The 17,359-nt window shown below is 30.1% G+C and overlaps 1 protein-coding gene across 1 annotated transcript; it reads right to left on the bottom strand.

Moving 5' to 3' along the window:
* Positions 1 to 506: 506 nt before the first annotated feature.
* Positions 507 to 13,804, bottom strand: LOC134703807 (E3 ubiquitin-protein ligase RNF14-like). The gene is made up of 11 exons (XM_063563520.1): positions 13,718 to 13,804; positions 10,059 to 10,169; positions 8,980 to 9,067; positions 8,094 to 8,322; positions 7,319 to 7,438; positions 6,643 to 6,825; positions 5,315 to 5,414; positions 4,715 to 4,858; positions 3,762 to 3,943; positions 2,191 to 2,350; positions 507 to 1,402 (listed from the first exon to the last, which is right to left on the bottom strand). Exons 1-11 carry the CDS (start codon positions 13,802 to 13,804, stop codon positions 1,184 to 1,186), a joined length of 1,623 nt encoding a protein of 540 aa, XP_063419590.1. The 3' UTR covers positions 507 to 1,183.
* Positions 13,805 to 17,359: the final 3,555 nt, after the last annotated feature.

Here is a 17,359-nt window from a genome sequence, read left to right on the forward strand (position 1 = left end):
GCTTGAATGTTGTGTCTATACTTGCCCCAACCATTCTGGGTTCAACCTCTGCGGTCATATAAAGCTGTGCCCTGCGGAGCATCTGGTTACAAATGATAAGAGTTGCTCATTATATAAAATGTGTAATCCTTTTCTGCTAAATGTACCTTATAAATAAAACATCAAAAGCTTTTTATATTTTCCAAAAAATTAATCAAAAACATGTAATAACAATGTATATAGGATTCTTTTTTTCTCTTGCTTAATTGTGTTGCACACACAAACATTTTTCGTTAATATAAATGAGCTTGTCTTGAATGATTTAAACACATTTTGTTCCAGACTTAAAATAAAGTACTGACAGTTGATGGAACCCATATCAAAGAATAATTTCATAATACTTTTTATGGAAACCTATTACCTTGATTGCCTCGAATTAATTCCATGTCAAATACAAAATAGATTTTTAACAGGATTATATATAAACATTTTTCCAGCTAACACTATCAAATTTGCATTTTAAGTGAGCCTGTGAACTAAGTTTCAAGTTGATCTGACCACAAAGTACCTTAAACTTTAACCTTTTAAGGTACAGATGGATGCAAAGACAAGAAAAAATAAAACCCCTACTAATGTAAGTGTGGCATAAAATGTCCTGCTGTCTCACATTTTTATAAAAAAAAAAAAAAAAACACTCCCAAAATGCCTTAAATGTCTAAAGTTAGGTCCAAATTAGATGTTTGGAAAAGAAGATATAACCCTAAAAAATATTCTTTAAAAAAAAATGCAGTCTATTTATAGATGTTCCTTTTATAATCTATAATCTACTAAGTTCATTAAAACAATTATCATAATCTTCTGAAATGTTATTATCAATGAAAGTGTGGTAAAAAACTTGGTGTATGATTCAAAGATTTTTCAAAGTTACATTCAGTTTATAGTTCCTGTTATGCCTAAAACACATCAAATCAACAAAGTATTTTGATCCAAAGTCCATTTATCGAAATAAAAGGTTTGAAATGAAAAGATATGTAATTCAATACACATCATACAGAAACCTATATTTAGCTCACTTTTCAGTCTTTTATAGAAAGTGTAATCTTAACCTTTGACTTGGAAAACTTTTCATAAGGAAAATTTCTTTGGCTAAAAAGAAAACCAAATTTTTGACAGAACAGTGAGAACACATCTAGGCATAAAATCATCAATTATCTGAATACTTGCTACATTTAGTCCTTAAAAAATGTCTAGCAATAGGGGGGTGTAACCTTTTCTTACAAAGATAGCAAAAATTTGTACTACACTTCCAGCATATAACATGATTAAAGTTTTGTTGGCGTAAATTGTTTTCTGTACATTCTGGACACATCACATGATCTATTGTTTTTCCTAGTCCTAATGCTGTGTTTAGATCCTGTATTATCTGAAAATAGAATAAAAAGGTATCATTTATCTATTCTTATTAAATCTTAGGCTTCAGAGTTTTTGTTAGAATTTATTTAAGTGATATAGATTAACTGTAAGTATAGTAGTCATAAATTTTGAAGGATAAATCTAAAATGGGATAATAAGGAAAAATCAAAAGATTTGAGTTTAAGGTGGTACCTAACACTACAGGGAGATAACTCTGTAAAGTCAGCTAAACGTTTTAATTACATTGTGTTGTAAAAAGAATATTAAGCTTCTCAATGAACAAAATTGGTGTTTGTCAAACTGCTATATAACCAGTGTAATTTTTTGACTAAACGGTTGGTTCAAAATTTTTGAAATTTTTATATTTTTGTTAAAGGATCAAAGTAAGAACTTTGACAAAGTTTTATGAAAATTAAAAAAGCCAAATTTATTTTAGTGCAAGTGTTGGGTACCACCTTAAATCAATCCGTTAGGCATCTTTGAATTAAAAGCTCTTACCCTCTAGGGAAAACATTTCATCTCAGCTATCTCCCATAAAAAGTATGTCACTTTGATTTTCATTTTATGCTTCAATGATTTCTGTAGTTTTATGAAGGAGTTCAGACTTTAAATATAAGGAAACCTATAATCAGATAAGTTCACTTGATGCATATGGTGATTTAACAGCTTACCATAAAACGTAGGTAACTCTGGACTTAATTTGACACTTTATTCAATCTTACTTTTATTTGGAAGTTTAAAAAAGAATATATAGCTACTTAAAAAAAAAGTTTCATGAGAAAAGACAATTTAACTAACCATTGGCGGTTCATTGGTTTCTGGTGGAAAATGTTCATTAAATATATATAGAGAACAATCTGGAGATTCCTGAAAATGTGTGTATGAACCTTGAGTTGTATCCTGTCCACACGCCCAACACATAGAACTCTTACACACTGTACACACCACATGGTTACATCTAAAATTATAACAAGTTGGGTTATCATTAGTAAGAATAGATATCTACCACAGCATAGGCGACAGTTTAATTTTCGAACTTTAAGAAGTGTTGCTTCATCAATATTGAGGAGGCTTTTTTTAACAGTCCAAATTTGGTCCCCTGGGTTGCAATAAAAAGTATCAGCATTTCAAATGGGTAAATATAACCCACATCAAGTATTAAATTTACTGCCATATCCTGTGACAGTCATACTCTGTTAGCAACTATATGAATAGCAGAATGTATGCATTATATTATAGCTTTGAAAGATAAAAGAATAACTAATTATAAGATACAACAAGAATGTGTCCATAGTTCACGGATGCCCCACTCACACTATCACTTTCTATGTTCAGTGGACTGTGAAATTGAGGCCTACACTCTAATTTGGCATTAAAATTTGAAAGATCATATCATAGGGAACATGTGTTTTAGTTTCGAGTTGATTGAACTTCAACTTCATCAAAATCTACCTAGTAAGATTTAACCTGAAGCGGGACAGACGGACAGACGAATAAACTAACAAATGAACAGAAGGACAAACTAACAGACGGAGGAACAAACAGATGCATAGACCAGAAAACATAATACCCATAATTGGATCATAAAAACGTCTTGTTATACATATTATCATCCGATGGTATATTTAGTTTTGTGTTTAAAAATAAATGACAATGTTTTTCTTAAACAAAGTCAGTATAATACTAATGTATGCAAAGTATATGTTTGCATTTTGTTTGATTTTTCATGATGAGGGCCTCAGGGAAGATTTGTTATATAGCTAACTGTGTAACACTCTTAAAATAAAGTATTGTTGTTCTTCTTCTTCTTAAATGCAGATAAATTCTGTGAAAAAATGGTGAATAAATGTTATAAATCGAAGATAACTTTCATCATACAGTTTAGAATTTTTTTTTTTATTAAAGTGTAAACTAGAACTTTGATTTACAGCTCATTAACAAAAACTTGTCCTCCCACCAATTACTGTAAACAAACTTATTTGTGTGGGTAATTTATTATCCTGACTTTCGCCAGTAAAAAAACAATATAAATCATCGCAAAAATGTTACTTGGATCTTTTCTTTTTAAACAAAATCCAGTAAGTTAGAAAAAATTGCAAAATTAAATAGCCACGAAGGTGACTAAAATGGATACAACCAGAAATAAAGTATCTATGAAAATAAGTTTGTTAACAATATTGTTTGTCCTACCTTATGTTACATTGTCTCCCTTTGTAAAAAGTTCCATAATTTGGAAACAAAGTCAGTATAATTGGAAAATGCACTTTAGGGGATGTAATAAAAATATTATCAAAGATTTTAGAAATTGTAATTTTAAAAACAAAAATGTGGATACTTCCTTCTAAATCAATCATAAAATTTTAATTTACCCTCCAGCTTTTATAATTTTCACTTTACAAACAGGACATTTCTTTGATTTCTCTTTCAAAAATTCATGGCTTTTTGATTCTGCCATTCGTTTTAGTTTCTGCTGAAATTCCTTTTCATTTTCCCCTTCTATATCATTCTTCTCTTCTTCCTTGTTTTCTTTTTTGAAGAAACATATTTCACCCTGAAATGTAATTTAAATTTTAGATGGTTACTTGTTTAATGTTTAACTTATTAGATTTGTAAACAGTTAATTTATAATTATAACCATATCAAAGATTGTAGGAACTGAACACATGATGCACATAACCAAATAAAACTTTGTACAATATGTGAAGAAACTATGGCGTATAGTTGATGAGAAGAATATGCTGACAGACATATGCATGGAAAATAGAGTATAACCCTCTTCTCTAATTCTTGGTCAATTTATCCCTTTCTGCACCCATTGTATAAAAAAAAATTAATCAATGTGTTGTTCGTTTGATCTCAGTACTTCATCAGTTTAAATCTGGTTATGACGACGAATTTTCTTGCTTCCCTCTGAATTTCCTATTGTGACGGCATGAAAAAAGGCGACCATGCCTGATGACGTCACATAGAAAGAACACATCTTTTTGCAGATCATTCGAAAAGAGGGAATAAGTTTGCCTGCATAATGTTAGAAAACCATCAGAGAAACAGATTCCACCACCAAATCTTGTGTAATACGATATTCATCCACTCTCGAAAATAAAATTTTAAATATTTAATACGCATGGGCAAGCCTCGCGTTTTAAATTTGAAAATTTAACTGTCTTGAGTGGATAAATATCGTATTACACTCGATGCAGTGGTAGAATCTATATATATCACCTTCTTTAGAGCCAGTTATTCGACATTTAAACCCAATGGAAATCTTTTATACCCCTCCTTTCATATCAGAAATATAATATTTATATAATTCATAACTCACAGGATGGACTGGTTCTGAACATTCCAAACAGAATGAAAACTGACACATTTCACAATGAGCCATATTTAAAGAATTTTCTTCTGTGATAATAGCAATCTCACATCGTGGACAGTATGAGATGTCTCCCATTGAATCAAGGCCTTTCTGAAACAATAAATGTATACAGTCAACATATCAAATAATAGTAAATTTGTTTGCTTTTATTCCATAAGCTTAAGCTATATCATATTTGTTTTTCGTAAATTGTTTTGTTATAAACTAGGCCGTCAGTTTTCTCAATTGTATTGTCTCATATTATTAATGTCATTGCCTATACAGCTGACCATACATTTATAGGATTTTCTCATTGTTGAAGGCTACATGTTGCCTTCAATTGCTTACATCAACTTCCGTGGATAATCATCTCATTTGTAATCATACCAATTCTTCTAATTTTTTATAATACATGTAAGTAAACCACAAATTATTTCTATAAAATAAATTGAACATGTTAATATGTCTTCTCCGTATAATAAAGTGAATAAATTATTTTGTCTTCTCTGTATGAAGTTCCAGTGCTTGTTAATAGAAAGCAAGAGATTTTTTGTTTTGATAATTTACCTGAAAAGTAAGTTGTTCCCATCTCTTGAATTCCTCTTTATCTAACACTTCCTTCATGATATAAGGTTTCATTTCTGATTTACAACTGGTTTCTAAACATCTAAAGTAGATAAATCCATACAATTATAGAGGTATTTCATTTTATATTTTTAAGCATGACCATTCAATATATTAATATTTTCTAATTTATGGTAGGCAAAAACTTCAGAAATATTTTGTATGAAAAGATTGAAATCAACTATGTTTGACTTTATACTAAATAATCGGCGTTTGCATTTGCGCTGATCTGCATTTAATTTGTGCTGATTTTTTTCTTCATTTGCGCCAATTTTTTTACAGGTAAATTACAGGTGAATAGATATAAGAAGATGTGGTATGAGTGCCAATGAGAGAACTCTCCATCCAAGTCATGTTATTTTTCATTTATCATTATAGACCTCTTCGTTAGCCACTTGTTTAAATTTAATGAATTGTCAATAATAACATGTATATAACCATTGTCCCCTGCTCACCATGGGGAGGTGGAAGAAGGCCTACAAGATACACCTCCAGACTTTTTCATTAACCGTACCCATAGTTCCTTAGCCTCTGTCTTTCGGACATCTGCCACATGATTATGCTCGTTCTGTGTTTTGACGATAGAATCCGTGGTGACTCTGGCTTTACACGATTTTATGGTACATTTGTAGGATATGTTGTTATGTTTCAGGAAACTAACCTTCCAATATGTATGGCCCACTTTGGCTCGTTTTAGTGTGCAATAAGTCCTTCATGTTACAACGAAGTTCCAGAACAATATGAATCAAAATTAACATAAATGAACAACATTTATAACCAGATTTTACCAATGGTATTATATGGTATAAGTATTAACGTATCTGTAAATCTAATTAGGAGCAAATATAAAATCAGCGCAAATGAAAAAATGAAATTGGCGCAAATGAAAGAATGAATATTTTCAAAATTGGCGCAAATGTCATACGCCCAAATAATGTTTTAAGAACATTTTTTATATACATGACCAGAAGCATGTTTCAGATTACCATTTAATGATTACTCTTGATTTTTTTTATAATATATTCGTTATATAAGGTTTTCTAGAACCTTTGATGAATACTACTGCTTTAGTTTTGGTTACATCTAAACATTGGATAAAATAGGACATTGTTATCACATCCAGAACTGAGCTACTTTGTTTTAATGTTTTTGTAAGTAAAATGTTATCCTTTTTATCTGAATAGTAAAATTTTATCAGATTAATTAATAGTTGATTTACATTACATTATTTTTTATGTACAAAAAAAATCCCAACATCATTAAACACATACTGCAATTGTTGGACTGTACCATCTTTAACATGAATAGAGCAGAAATCAGCAACACATTCTTTACAGTAATAATGTTTACATGGCAAGAAACTGTAGAAATCTCGACCTGATTTCTCTGTGAAACAAATGGAACATTCCTGATCATGATTAATAAAATCTACTGCTTCCTCTTGTTGGTTGTACCTGTAAAAACACAAACAAAGACATATGCAAAAAGAAAAGGTGTTTACATATACAGCATAACACTGTAAAAGTTAAAAAAAAAATCACATTTTAAGATTTTTTAGTAAATATCATCTAATGGCTAGTTCGCATTGTAATATCTCTCCAATTAATATGTCAAAACAAAATACTACTAGAAGTAAGTATACAATACGCTTTTAATAATACATTTCTATTTAATATGTGCTCCATAGGTGGAGTTGTACCGATTACCTCCAAAGATGGAACAATGTAATTTTCCCTAAAACATGTCATCCTAATGGGACACACTATATATATTCTGAATAAACCAGACTTTTCTCTACATTTTAAATAATGCATGCATAGAAAAGAAACATAAAATATTACTTTTAAAGGTTTTGTTTTGACCTGACTTTTGATCGAATCCACAATCTCCCTTCCCCAGCAAGAAACAACTTTAGCAGTTTTAATACTATGAAAAACAGCTTTATACCTGAATAAATCATTAAGAGTCTCTTCAACATTGTTAAATTCAAATCCAACTCTTTCATCCCATTCAGCACTGCTACCCCCAGATATCTGTAAGTTTACTCCATCTTCTATACCTAAATAACTAGAAACAAAATATGATATTAGTTATATTTGACAAATACTCAATCAGTTTAAATTTGATTGCTTCAATATATTGCTTTAGATGATAAAGAACACAAAGTATCTGTCTGTTGATAAGTTTTGTCTAATTGACATCAATTTTATATATATATCCTTATTGGTCAATCAATTTTCCCCAAATTAAGTTAAGAGGGGGTGGGGGTGGGGAGGTGTAGGGGGTCAGTGAAAAAACTATTTGATTTTTTTTTTTCCCCCTATATTGAACTTCTGATGTCGTCCCTATATATATAACATATAATTGGAAGTATTATGAAACAAGAAATAAGTGTCTGACAGATCCAAATATTGCTCACACGTTAGTACTCATCACTACCAATCTGCTGACAAAATATGAAGTCTCTGAGTCTGTTCAGTCTTGAGAAGAGATAAAGTGAGGACTGTCAAACAGTTTATATATACATACTATTGTTCTTTCTTTTTGTTATTGTCTGTATTTTTAATATTAATGTCTTATATTGTATCAGCCTCCATGATAGAAATAAAGCATCTTCTTCTTCATATATTAAGATTGTTTTGTATAAATATTCTCAATCTGCCACTAAATCAAATGTTAATTGAATTGTTTCAAAACATCAGATATATCCTCTTATTCTCACCTGAGAGTATTATGTTCTAACCAATCAATCCATGTATTTAGTATAGGCATTCCTTCATAATCTTCCCATAAAATGATAAGTTGTGAACACAAACTGGTCAGCTGAGCACCATTCAACCATGATGATGATAATGTGATTTTAGGTGAAGCACTAGAGGGGTATTTTGGAGGTAGGGTAGCTGTCAACTCTAATGGTGTCAAATATTTCACTGGGTGACTTTCAATAATGCCTGAAATAATAAGTCAAAAACATGAAACTGTGTATTGATACATTTTGGTTTAATTATATGTTATTATTGGTAAACTTTGTATTTTTTTTAAAATAATTTAAGGTTTTCATCATATGTAAAACAATAATGTTTACTTATCAAAACTGAACTGACTAAAGCTATTTCTGAAAACAGGATATTTTAACAATGAGTTACCCTCTTCTTACTCCCTCAAAACTTTCAAAGTTTTTGTTCTTGATATCTTTAATTCTAAGGTTTATTTTCAATATCAATTGGTCGATTGACTGCAACATCTGAGGTCCTTTAACTCAAAAATGTAGGATTTAATATTTCTTTGAAAACCTATTAAATCTGTGTATTTTATGGATTCATGTCATGCGATTTCATGTTCTTCCACTGTCAAACAATTTAATCAGAAAGTATGCACATAAGCCCTCATTGTAGACGGCTGCCTATAACTGCTTACATTTACTTCTATGAACTTTGGTGGATATCTGTCTCATTGGCAATCATACCATATCTATATATTTTCATGCAAAAAAGTGAATCTTAAGATTGTCTGTAACCATAGGAACAATAGATTATGCTTCTGTTTTAATGCATATATTTATCTCTTACTCTTTAATAATATGAAATAAAACTATTAAAATGTTATACCTGTACTATGACAATCACTAACATCCTGTGATGGTAAACATATATTAACATAAATCTCATTCTTTGGCAAACTCACTGGCACCAGAAACTGGAAAATAAAAATTAAAATATTTTGTTTTGTTTTAAAACTTTAAAAGCCACCAACTTATATTTAATATAAAGGTTTTCAGATCGGATACTTTGCTCACTGTACTTATATATTCATTCTAAGTCTTAATTAGCTTTCATGACTAATTGACAAAGTTTTGTATTTGATCATGTTTCCAAACAACTTACATAATTTGCATCTTGTTTTTTTACAGGATTAACTTCAATTTGCTAATTCATAATTATTTCAAAATACTGTTATTTCAGAAATTATTGCATGCATTTCTTATTGCAATTTTTTTCATTTAATACTTAAATGCGATTTTAATTTTTAGGATAATTTGGAGAAAAATCCTGTTTAATTTATATAAAATATTTCAAAATTGGAGTTTAAAGTGTTGGGTTTACAACTCTGTTGCATTTTATTGCAATATTAAAAACCTCACAATAATTTTGGAATTTACATTAAATTGATATTAGTATAGAACTATAGCTTTCAGAAAGAAAAAATACTCATAGATTGGTACTTTGTATCTTTATTCTTTTTGTTACCATCAGTTGATTGTGTGCTTAATACTGATCTGATTTTTACAATTCATTCTCATGTTAAAGCATCACTGTTCAACACAGTGTCTTTCTCAAGCTTTGAGCCTGGAATTCAGTGATTGTTGTTGTTGGTTGCTGTCTGTAAAAAAATCTGATAATAACACATATTGTAATAATTTGATTATCTCCTCTTTAACATGCAGTACTTTAATTGTATTTCTTCATGCACATACTAAAGTAGTGTTTTACAACTGTATAAAGTTTCATACATATCAATCTAGTAAATTTTGGGGGTGATGAGACAGACAGACAGGGTGACCACCCCACCAAAAGAGTAATTGTGTGTGATTTTTAAATATCATTCACATGAACATTGTACTGACAAATTATATAGTATACTATATCATATATATGCATCATTTTTTTTTTAGATAGGCACTATTTACCAGCACAGAAAATAATTGTGAACTTCCACAAGTTGCTTCACTAGGTCCTTCAGATAACAATCTAAATCTTCTCTCTTCTTCTCCAATAAAGAATGACTGACATGCAAAGATCTATAAAATAAGAGAAAAGTAATGTAAATATATTTGTAATAAATACAAATTACTTACATTAATTTCTTTTCTTCAGTAATTGTCATTCATTGTAGTGATATATAAATGCAAATGAGACATCAGTACTTCTTTTTCTTCTGATATACAGTTACATTATAATTTATTGAAGATTACAAACTGTTGCATGCCCGAAGTATATGATTAAAAATATGATCAAAAGTTATCTTTAAATTTGTAGAATACATGGTGATGTTAACATGAAAGAAAAACAACAAGTGATTAGATCAGATGATCCACAGGGCACAGATTTATACGGCCGCAGAGGTCGAACCTTGAACAGTTGGGGCAAGTATGGACACAACATTTGAGCTTGATAAAGGTCTGAATTGGGATTGTGATTAAATAGTTGACACTACAAAGGATTCTGACACAGAATGAATGTGGTCTAAGAACATTAACTTAAAAACTTATTTTTTTATTATTGGACATTTACCTTTTATGGTCCAATATCCAAAATCTAAATACATAGTTAGATTCAGCATATCATAGAACCCCCAGAATTCAATTTTTGATGAAACCAAATAATGTTCAATTTTAGACCCTTTAGACCACAATGTGGACCAATTTGATAACCGGGCCCACATATTAAAAATCTAAATACATGGTTAGATTCAGCATATTGGAAAACCCAATATATTCAATTTTTTGTTGAAATCAAACAAAGTTTCATTTTTGACCCTGTGGACCTTAATGTAGACCAATTTGATAACGGGACAATACTGTGCAATTGAATATTTCTTACTATTGCGCAAAACTGTGCAATTCAAAATTTCTTGCTATTGCGCAATACTGTGCAATTGAAAATTTCTTGCTATTGCACAATACTTAATATAATAATTTTGGACCCTGATTTGGACCAACTTGAAAACTGGGCCCATAATAAAAAATCTAAGTACATGTTTAGATTCAGCATATCAAAGAACCCCAAGAATTCAATTTTTGTTAAAATCAAGCAAAGTTTAATTTTGGACCCTTTGGACCTTAACGTAGACCAATTTGAAAACAGGACCAATAATTAAGAATCTGAATACACAGTTAGATTTGGCATATCAAATGCAAAGAACCCCAATAATTCATGTTTTGATGAAATCAAACAAACTTTAATTTTGGACCCTTTTGGACCCTTATTCGTTGGGACTACAAATCCCAAAATCAATCCAAACCTTCCTTTAGTGGTCATAAACCTTGCGTTAAAATTTAATAGGTTTCTATTAACTTATACTAAAGTAATTGTGCAAAAACTAATAAAAATGCTTATTTAGGACCTTTTTTTAGCCTCTAATTCCTAAACTGTTGGGACTAAAACTCCCAAAATCAATCCCAACCTTCCTTTTGTGGTCATTGACCTTATGTTAAAATTTCATAGATTTCTGTTTACTTATACTAAAGTAATTGTGAGAAAACCAAAGAAAAATGCATATTTGGGCCCTTTTTGGCCCCTAATTCCTAAACAATTGGTACCAAAACACCCAATATCAACCCAAACCTTCCTTTTATGGTCATAAACCTTGTGTTAAAATTTCATAGGTTTCTATTAACTTATACTAAAGTAATTGTGCAAAAACCAATAAAAATGCTTATTTGGAACCTGTTTTTGGTCCCTAATTCCTAAACTGTTGGAACTAAAACTATCAAAATCAATCCCAACCTTCCTTTTGTGGTCGTAGATCTTATTTTGAAATTTCATAGATTTCTGTTTACTTATACTAAAGTTATTGTGTGAAAACCAAGAAAAATGCATATTTGGGCCCTTTTTGGCCCCTCATTCCTTAACTGTTGGGACCAAAACTCCCAAAATCAATCCCAACCCTCCTTTTGTGGTCATAGACCTTATGTTAAAATTTCATAGATTTCTTTTTACTTATACTTAAGTTATTGTGTGAAAACCAATAAAAATGCTTATTTGGAACCTGTTTTTGGTCCCTTATTCCTAAACTGTTAGGACCAAAACACCCAAAATCAATCCCAACTTTCCTTTTATGGTCATAAACCTTGTGTTTAAATTTCATAGAATTCTATATACTTTTACTAAAGTTAGAGTGTGAAAACCAAATGTCTTCAGACGACGACGACACCAACGTGATACCAATATAGGACCAAAATTTTTCAATTTTTGCGGTTGAATATAAAAGACCACTAGCAGTTACTGACATGAATGGGTTTTATAATACTTTAATACTACACGAAACAGGGATTATTTTTTGGTGGATAGGGGAAATCTACAAAAGGTTCTGTTTAACGTAAGATGATGTGTGATATTCTCTATTAAATACATTCATGTCTGCTCTTCATTAAAATGATTATACACAAGGCACTCATGAAAAGAAACAACGTATAGGTCTAGAAAATGATAATCTAGAACTATTTCCACGTGTATGTAGGAAATTGAGGTGTTCAAGCTCTCATTTAGTATGTGATCTGGTTCTAAAGAGTCCGACAATAAATACTTTTCATTATAATTATCATGTCAGTGTTATAGGAGGTGACCAAATGATTTCTTGCAGCGTCCAGGAAGTTTTAAAAAGATGGATATGGATCATGCATGTACATGGGGGGAGAGGACCTTTATCAGGACTCTAGGATCTGGTGTTTTTAGGCTCAGGATACAGGAATTCTATTTTCTGAAATTCGGGATTTCATGTTTAAGGGATCAGGACCCCTCATACCCCTGGTCATGTATGAGGGTGATACTTGTAATCCCTGGGAAATCTGGAAATCATAAATAACCGTAAAAAAAATTGGCAAATGATGTTTATAACAGTAGTTTTGGGTGCATGACTATAAAAAAGTACACATTCCTTTAGGTGATATCAAAATCAATTAATTTTGACACTGTCAATAGTGGATAAATATGGTATTGCAAGAGATTAGGTGGTGAAATCTGTTTCTCTGTCTTCATGTCGTCACAATGGGATTTCAGATAAAAGCCTGAAAATTTGACGTCATAATCAAATATTGACCAATGAACAACTAAGATAAATCTAACCACACCTAGATTGAATGAAAATAATCCTCAGGTCGGGAATGCCATAAAACTAGTTGAAAAAATCTTCATGATAAAAAAAATATTTATTTTTTATCACCAATGTAAACATATATTACTATTGTATATATATATCACCATTGCAAACATCTATCACCAGTGTATATATCTATCATCCTACTGTTTTTATATGTATCACCAATATAAATATCTATCACCTCATTTTATTTATCACTACACTCTATATCACCAATGTATTAAAATCTCCACACTGAATATATCTAACACCACTCTGTATATTTATCACCACTCTATAAATCTATCAACACACTATATAATCATCACCATTCTGTATTAATCACCACTTTGTACAACACTTTATATCTCTATCACCATGTTCTATATTTATCACCATTCTGTATTAATCACCACTTTGTACAACAATATATATATATCTATGACCATGCTATATATTTATCACCACTCCTTAAATCTATCAACATACGTTTATATCTAAATCACTGTATATATTTATCAACATTCTGTATTGATCACCACTCTGTAAAAGGCTGTATATATATTCTGTCACCATACTTTATATATCTGTCACCAGACTTAATATTTCTGTCAATACACTTAACATATTCATCACCACACTTTATATATCAATCACCTCACTATATATATCTATCACCTGATCACTTTATATATCAATCACCTCACTATATATATCTGTCACCATACTTTATATTTATGTCACCACACTTTATATATCTGTCACCACACTTAATATATCTGTCAACTTACTAAATATATCTGTCACCATACTTTATATATCTGTCACCATACTTTATATATCTGTCACCTCACTATATATATCTGTCACCATACTTTATATATCTGTCATCTAACTAAATATATCTGTCACCATACTTTATATATTTGTCACCATACTTTACATATCTGTCATTACACTTAACATATCCATCACTACACTTTATATATCCATCCCCTCAAAATATATATATATATATATCTATCACCTCACTTTATATATCTATCACTACTCTTTATATATCTGTCACCAGACTATATCTATCCCCACACTTTATATATCCATCACCCCACTATATATTTGTCACCATACTTTATATATCTGTCACCATACTTTAAATATCTGTCACTATACTTTATATATCTGTCATTACACTTTATATATCAATCACCAGACTCTGTCACCACACTTTATATATCTGTCACCAGACATTATATATCTGTCACTATACTTTATATATCTGTCATTACACGTTATATATCTATCACTACACTTTATATATCTATCCCCACACCTTATATTTTTATCACCTCACTATATATATGTCACCATACTTTATATATCTGTCACTAGACTTTATATTTCTGTCATTATACTTAACATATCCATCACCACACTTTATATATCTACAATCACCTCACTATATATATATATATATCCATCACCACACTTTATATGTCTGTCACAAGCCTTTATATATCTGTCACCACACTTAACATATCCATCACCACACTTTATATATCAATCACCTCACTATATATATATATATCTATTACCTGATCAATTTATATATCAATCACCTCACTATATATATCTGTCACCATAATTTATATATATGTCACCACACTTTATATATCTGTCACCTCACTATATATTTCTGTCACCTCACTTTATATATCTGTCGCCATACTTTATATATCTGTCACTAAACTTTATATATATCTGTCATTACACTTTATATATCTGTCACAATACTTTATATATCTGTCACCACACTACCCCGTATATATATCTGTCACCTCACTTTATATATCTGTCGCCATACTTTATACATCTGTCACTAAACTTTATATATCTGTCATTACACTTTATATATCTGTCACCATACTTTATATATCGGTCACTAAACTTTATATATCTGTCATTACACTTTATATATCTGTCACCACACTTTATATATCTGTTACCATACTTTATCTTTCTGTCAATACACATAACATATCCATCACCACACTTTAAATATCAATAACCTCACTATATATATCCATCACCACACTTTATATATCTGTCACCATACTTTATATATCTATCACCACACTTTATATATCTGTCACCATACTTTATATATCTATCACCATACTTTATTTATCTGTCACTATTCTTTATATATCTGTCATTACACTTTATATATCAATCACCAGACTCTGTCACCACACTTTATATATCTGTCACCAGACTTTATATATCTGTCACTATACTTTATATATCTGTCATTACACTTTATATATCTATCACTACACTTTATATATCTATCCCGACACCTTATATTTTTATCACCTCACTATATATATGTCACCATACTTTATATATCTGTCACCAGACTTTATATTTCTGTCATTATACTTAATATATCCATCACCACACTTTATATATCTACAATCACCTCACTATATATATATATATATATCCATCACCACACTTAATATGTCTGTCACAAGCCTTTATATATCTGTCACCACACTTAACATATCCATCACCACACATTTTATATCAATCACCTCACTATATATATCTATCACCTGATCAATTTATATATCAATCACCTCACTATATATATCTGTCACCATAATTTATATATATATGTCACCACACTTTATATATCTGTCACCTCACTTTATATTTCTGTCACCTCACTTTATATATCTGTCGCCATACTTTATATATCTGTCACTAAACTTTATATATATCTGTCATTACACTTTATATATCTGTCACCATACTTTATATATCTGTCACCACACTATATATATCTGTCACCTCACTTTATATATCTGTCGCCATACTTTATATATCTGTCACTAAACTTTATATATCTGTCATTACACTTTATATATCTGTTACCATACTTTATCTTTCTGTCAATACACATAACATATCCATCAGCACACTTTAAATATCAATAACCTCACTATATATATCCATCACCACACTTTATATATCTGTCACCTCACTTTATATATCTGTCACCATACTTTATATATCTGTCTCCATACTTTATATATCTGTCATTTCACTTAACATATCCATCACCACACTTTATACATCCATCACCTCACTATATATATCTATCACTACTCTTTATATTTCTGTCATCAGACTATATATATATCCCCACATTTTATATATCTATCACCTCACTATATATCTGTCACCATACTTTATATATCTGTCATCAGACTTAATATATCTGTCACTATACTTTATATATCTGTCATTACACTTTATATATCTATCACCTCACTTTATATATCAATCACCTCACTTTATATTTATCTCTCATTAAACTTTATACATCTATCACTCCATTCTTCATTTTTACTACATCGTTCATCTGTCACTACACATTTTATATCTGTCACCATACTTTATATATCTGTAACTACTCTTAACATATCCATCACCACCCTTAATATATTCATCAGGTTACTAAATATATATCTATCAACTCATTTTATATATCTATCACTATGCTTTATATATCTATCATCAAACTAAATACATCTATCGCCTCACTCTATATATATATCACCACCCTTCATATATCAATCACCTAACTTTCACCTAACTTTATATATATCCGTCACCACACTTTATAAATCTGTCACCTTTTTTTATAATTTGTCACTACACATTAAATTTACATCACCTCATATATCTATAACCATACCCAATATACCACTTTTTATACATTTGTAACTACACTTCATATATCTTATGACCTCAATTTATGTATCTATCACCACACTTTCTATTATCTATCACCACATCTAATATATCAATCACCTCTCTTTATACATCCGTTACTACACTTTACATATCTATAACCCTACTTTCTTTATTTATCACCTCACATTCTTTATATATTACCTCACTTTCTTTATCTATCACCACACTTTTTTTTATTTATCACCTCAATTTTTATATCCATCACCTCATATGATATAGCCATCACCACAGTCTATATATTTATCACCTAATATGATATCTTAACTTCATTTATCTATCACCACCTTCTATATACATATATACATC

Source organism: Mytilus trossulus, chromosome 1, assembly GCF_036588685.1.
Source record: "Mytilus trossulus isolate FHL-02 chromosome 1, PNRI_Mtr1.1.1.hap1, whole genome shotgun sequence".
NCBI lineage: Eukaryota > Metazoa > Mollusca > Bivalvia > Mytilida > Mytilidae > Mytilus > Mytilus trossulus.

Excerpts from the sequence above, each read along its gene's own strand:
- LOC134703807 (XM_063563520.1), bottom strand. The coding sequence starts at position 13,804 with ATGGTGACAGAATATATATACAGCCTTTTACAGAGTGGTGATCAATAC. Across the intron at positions 8,323-8,979 it reads TAGTGATTGTCATAGTACAG|GCATTATTGAAAGTCACCCA; the intron begins GTATAACATTTT and ends TTATTATTTCAG. Across the intron at positions 3,944-4,714 it reads GTTCAGAACCAGTCCATCCT|GGTGAAATATGTTTCTTCAA; the intron begins GTGAGTTATGAA and ends ATTACATTTCAG.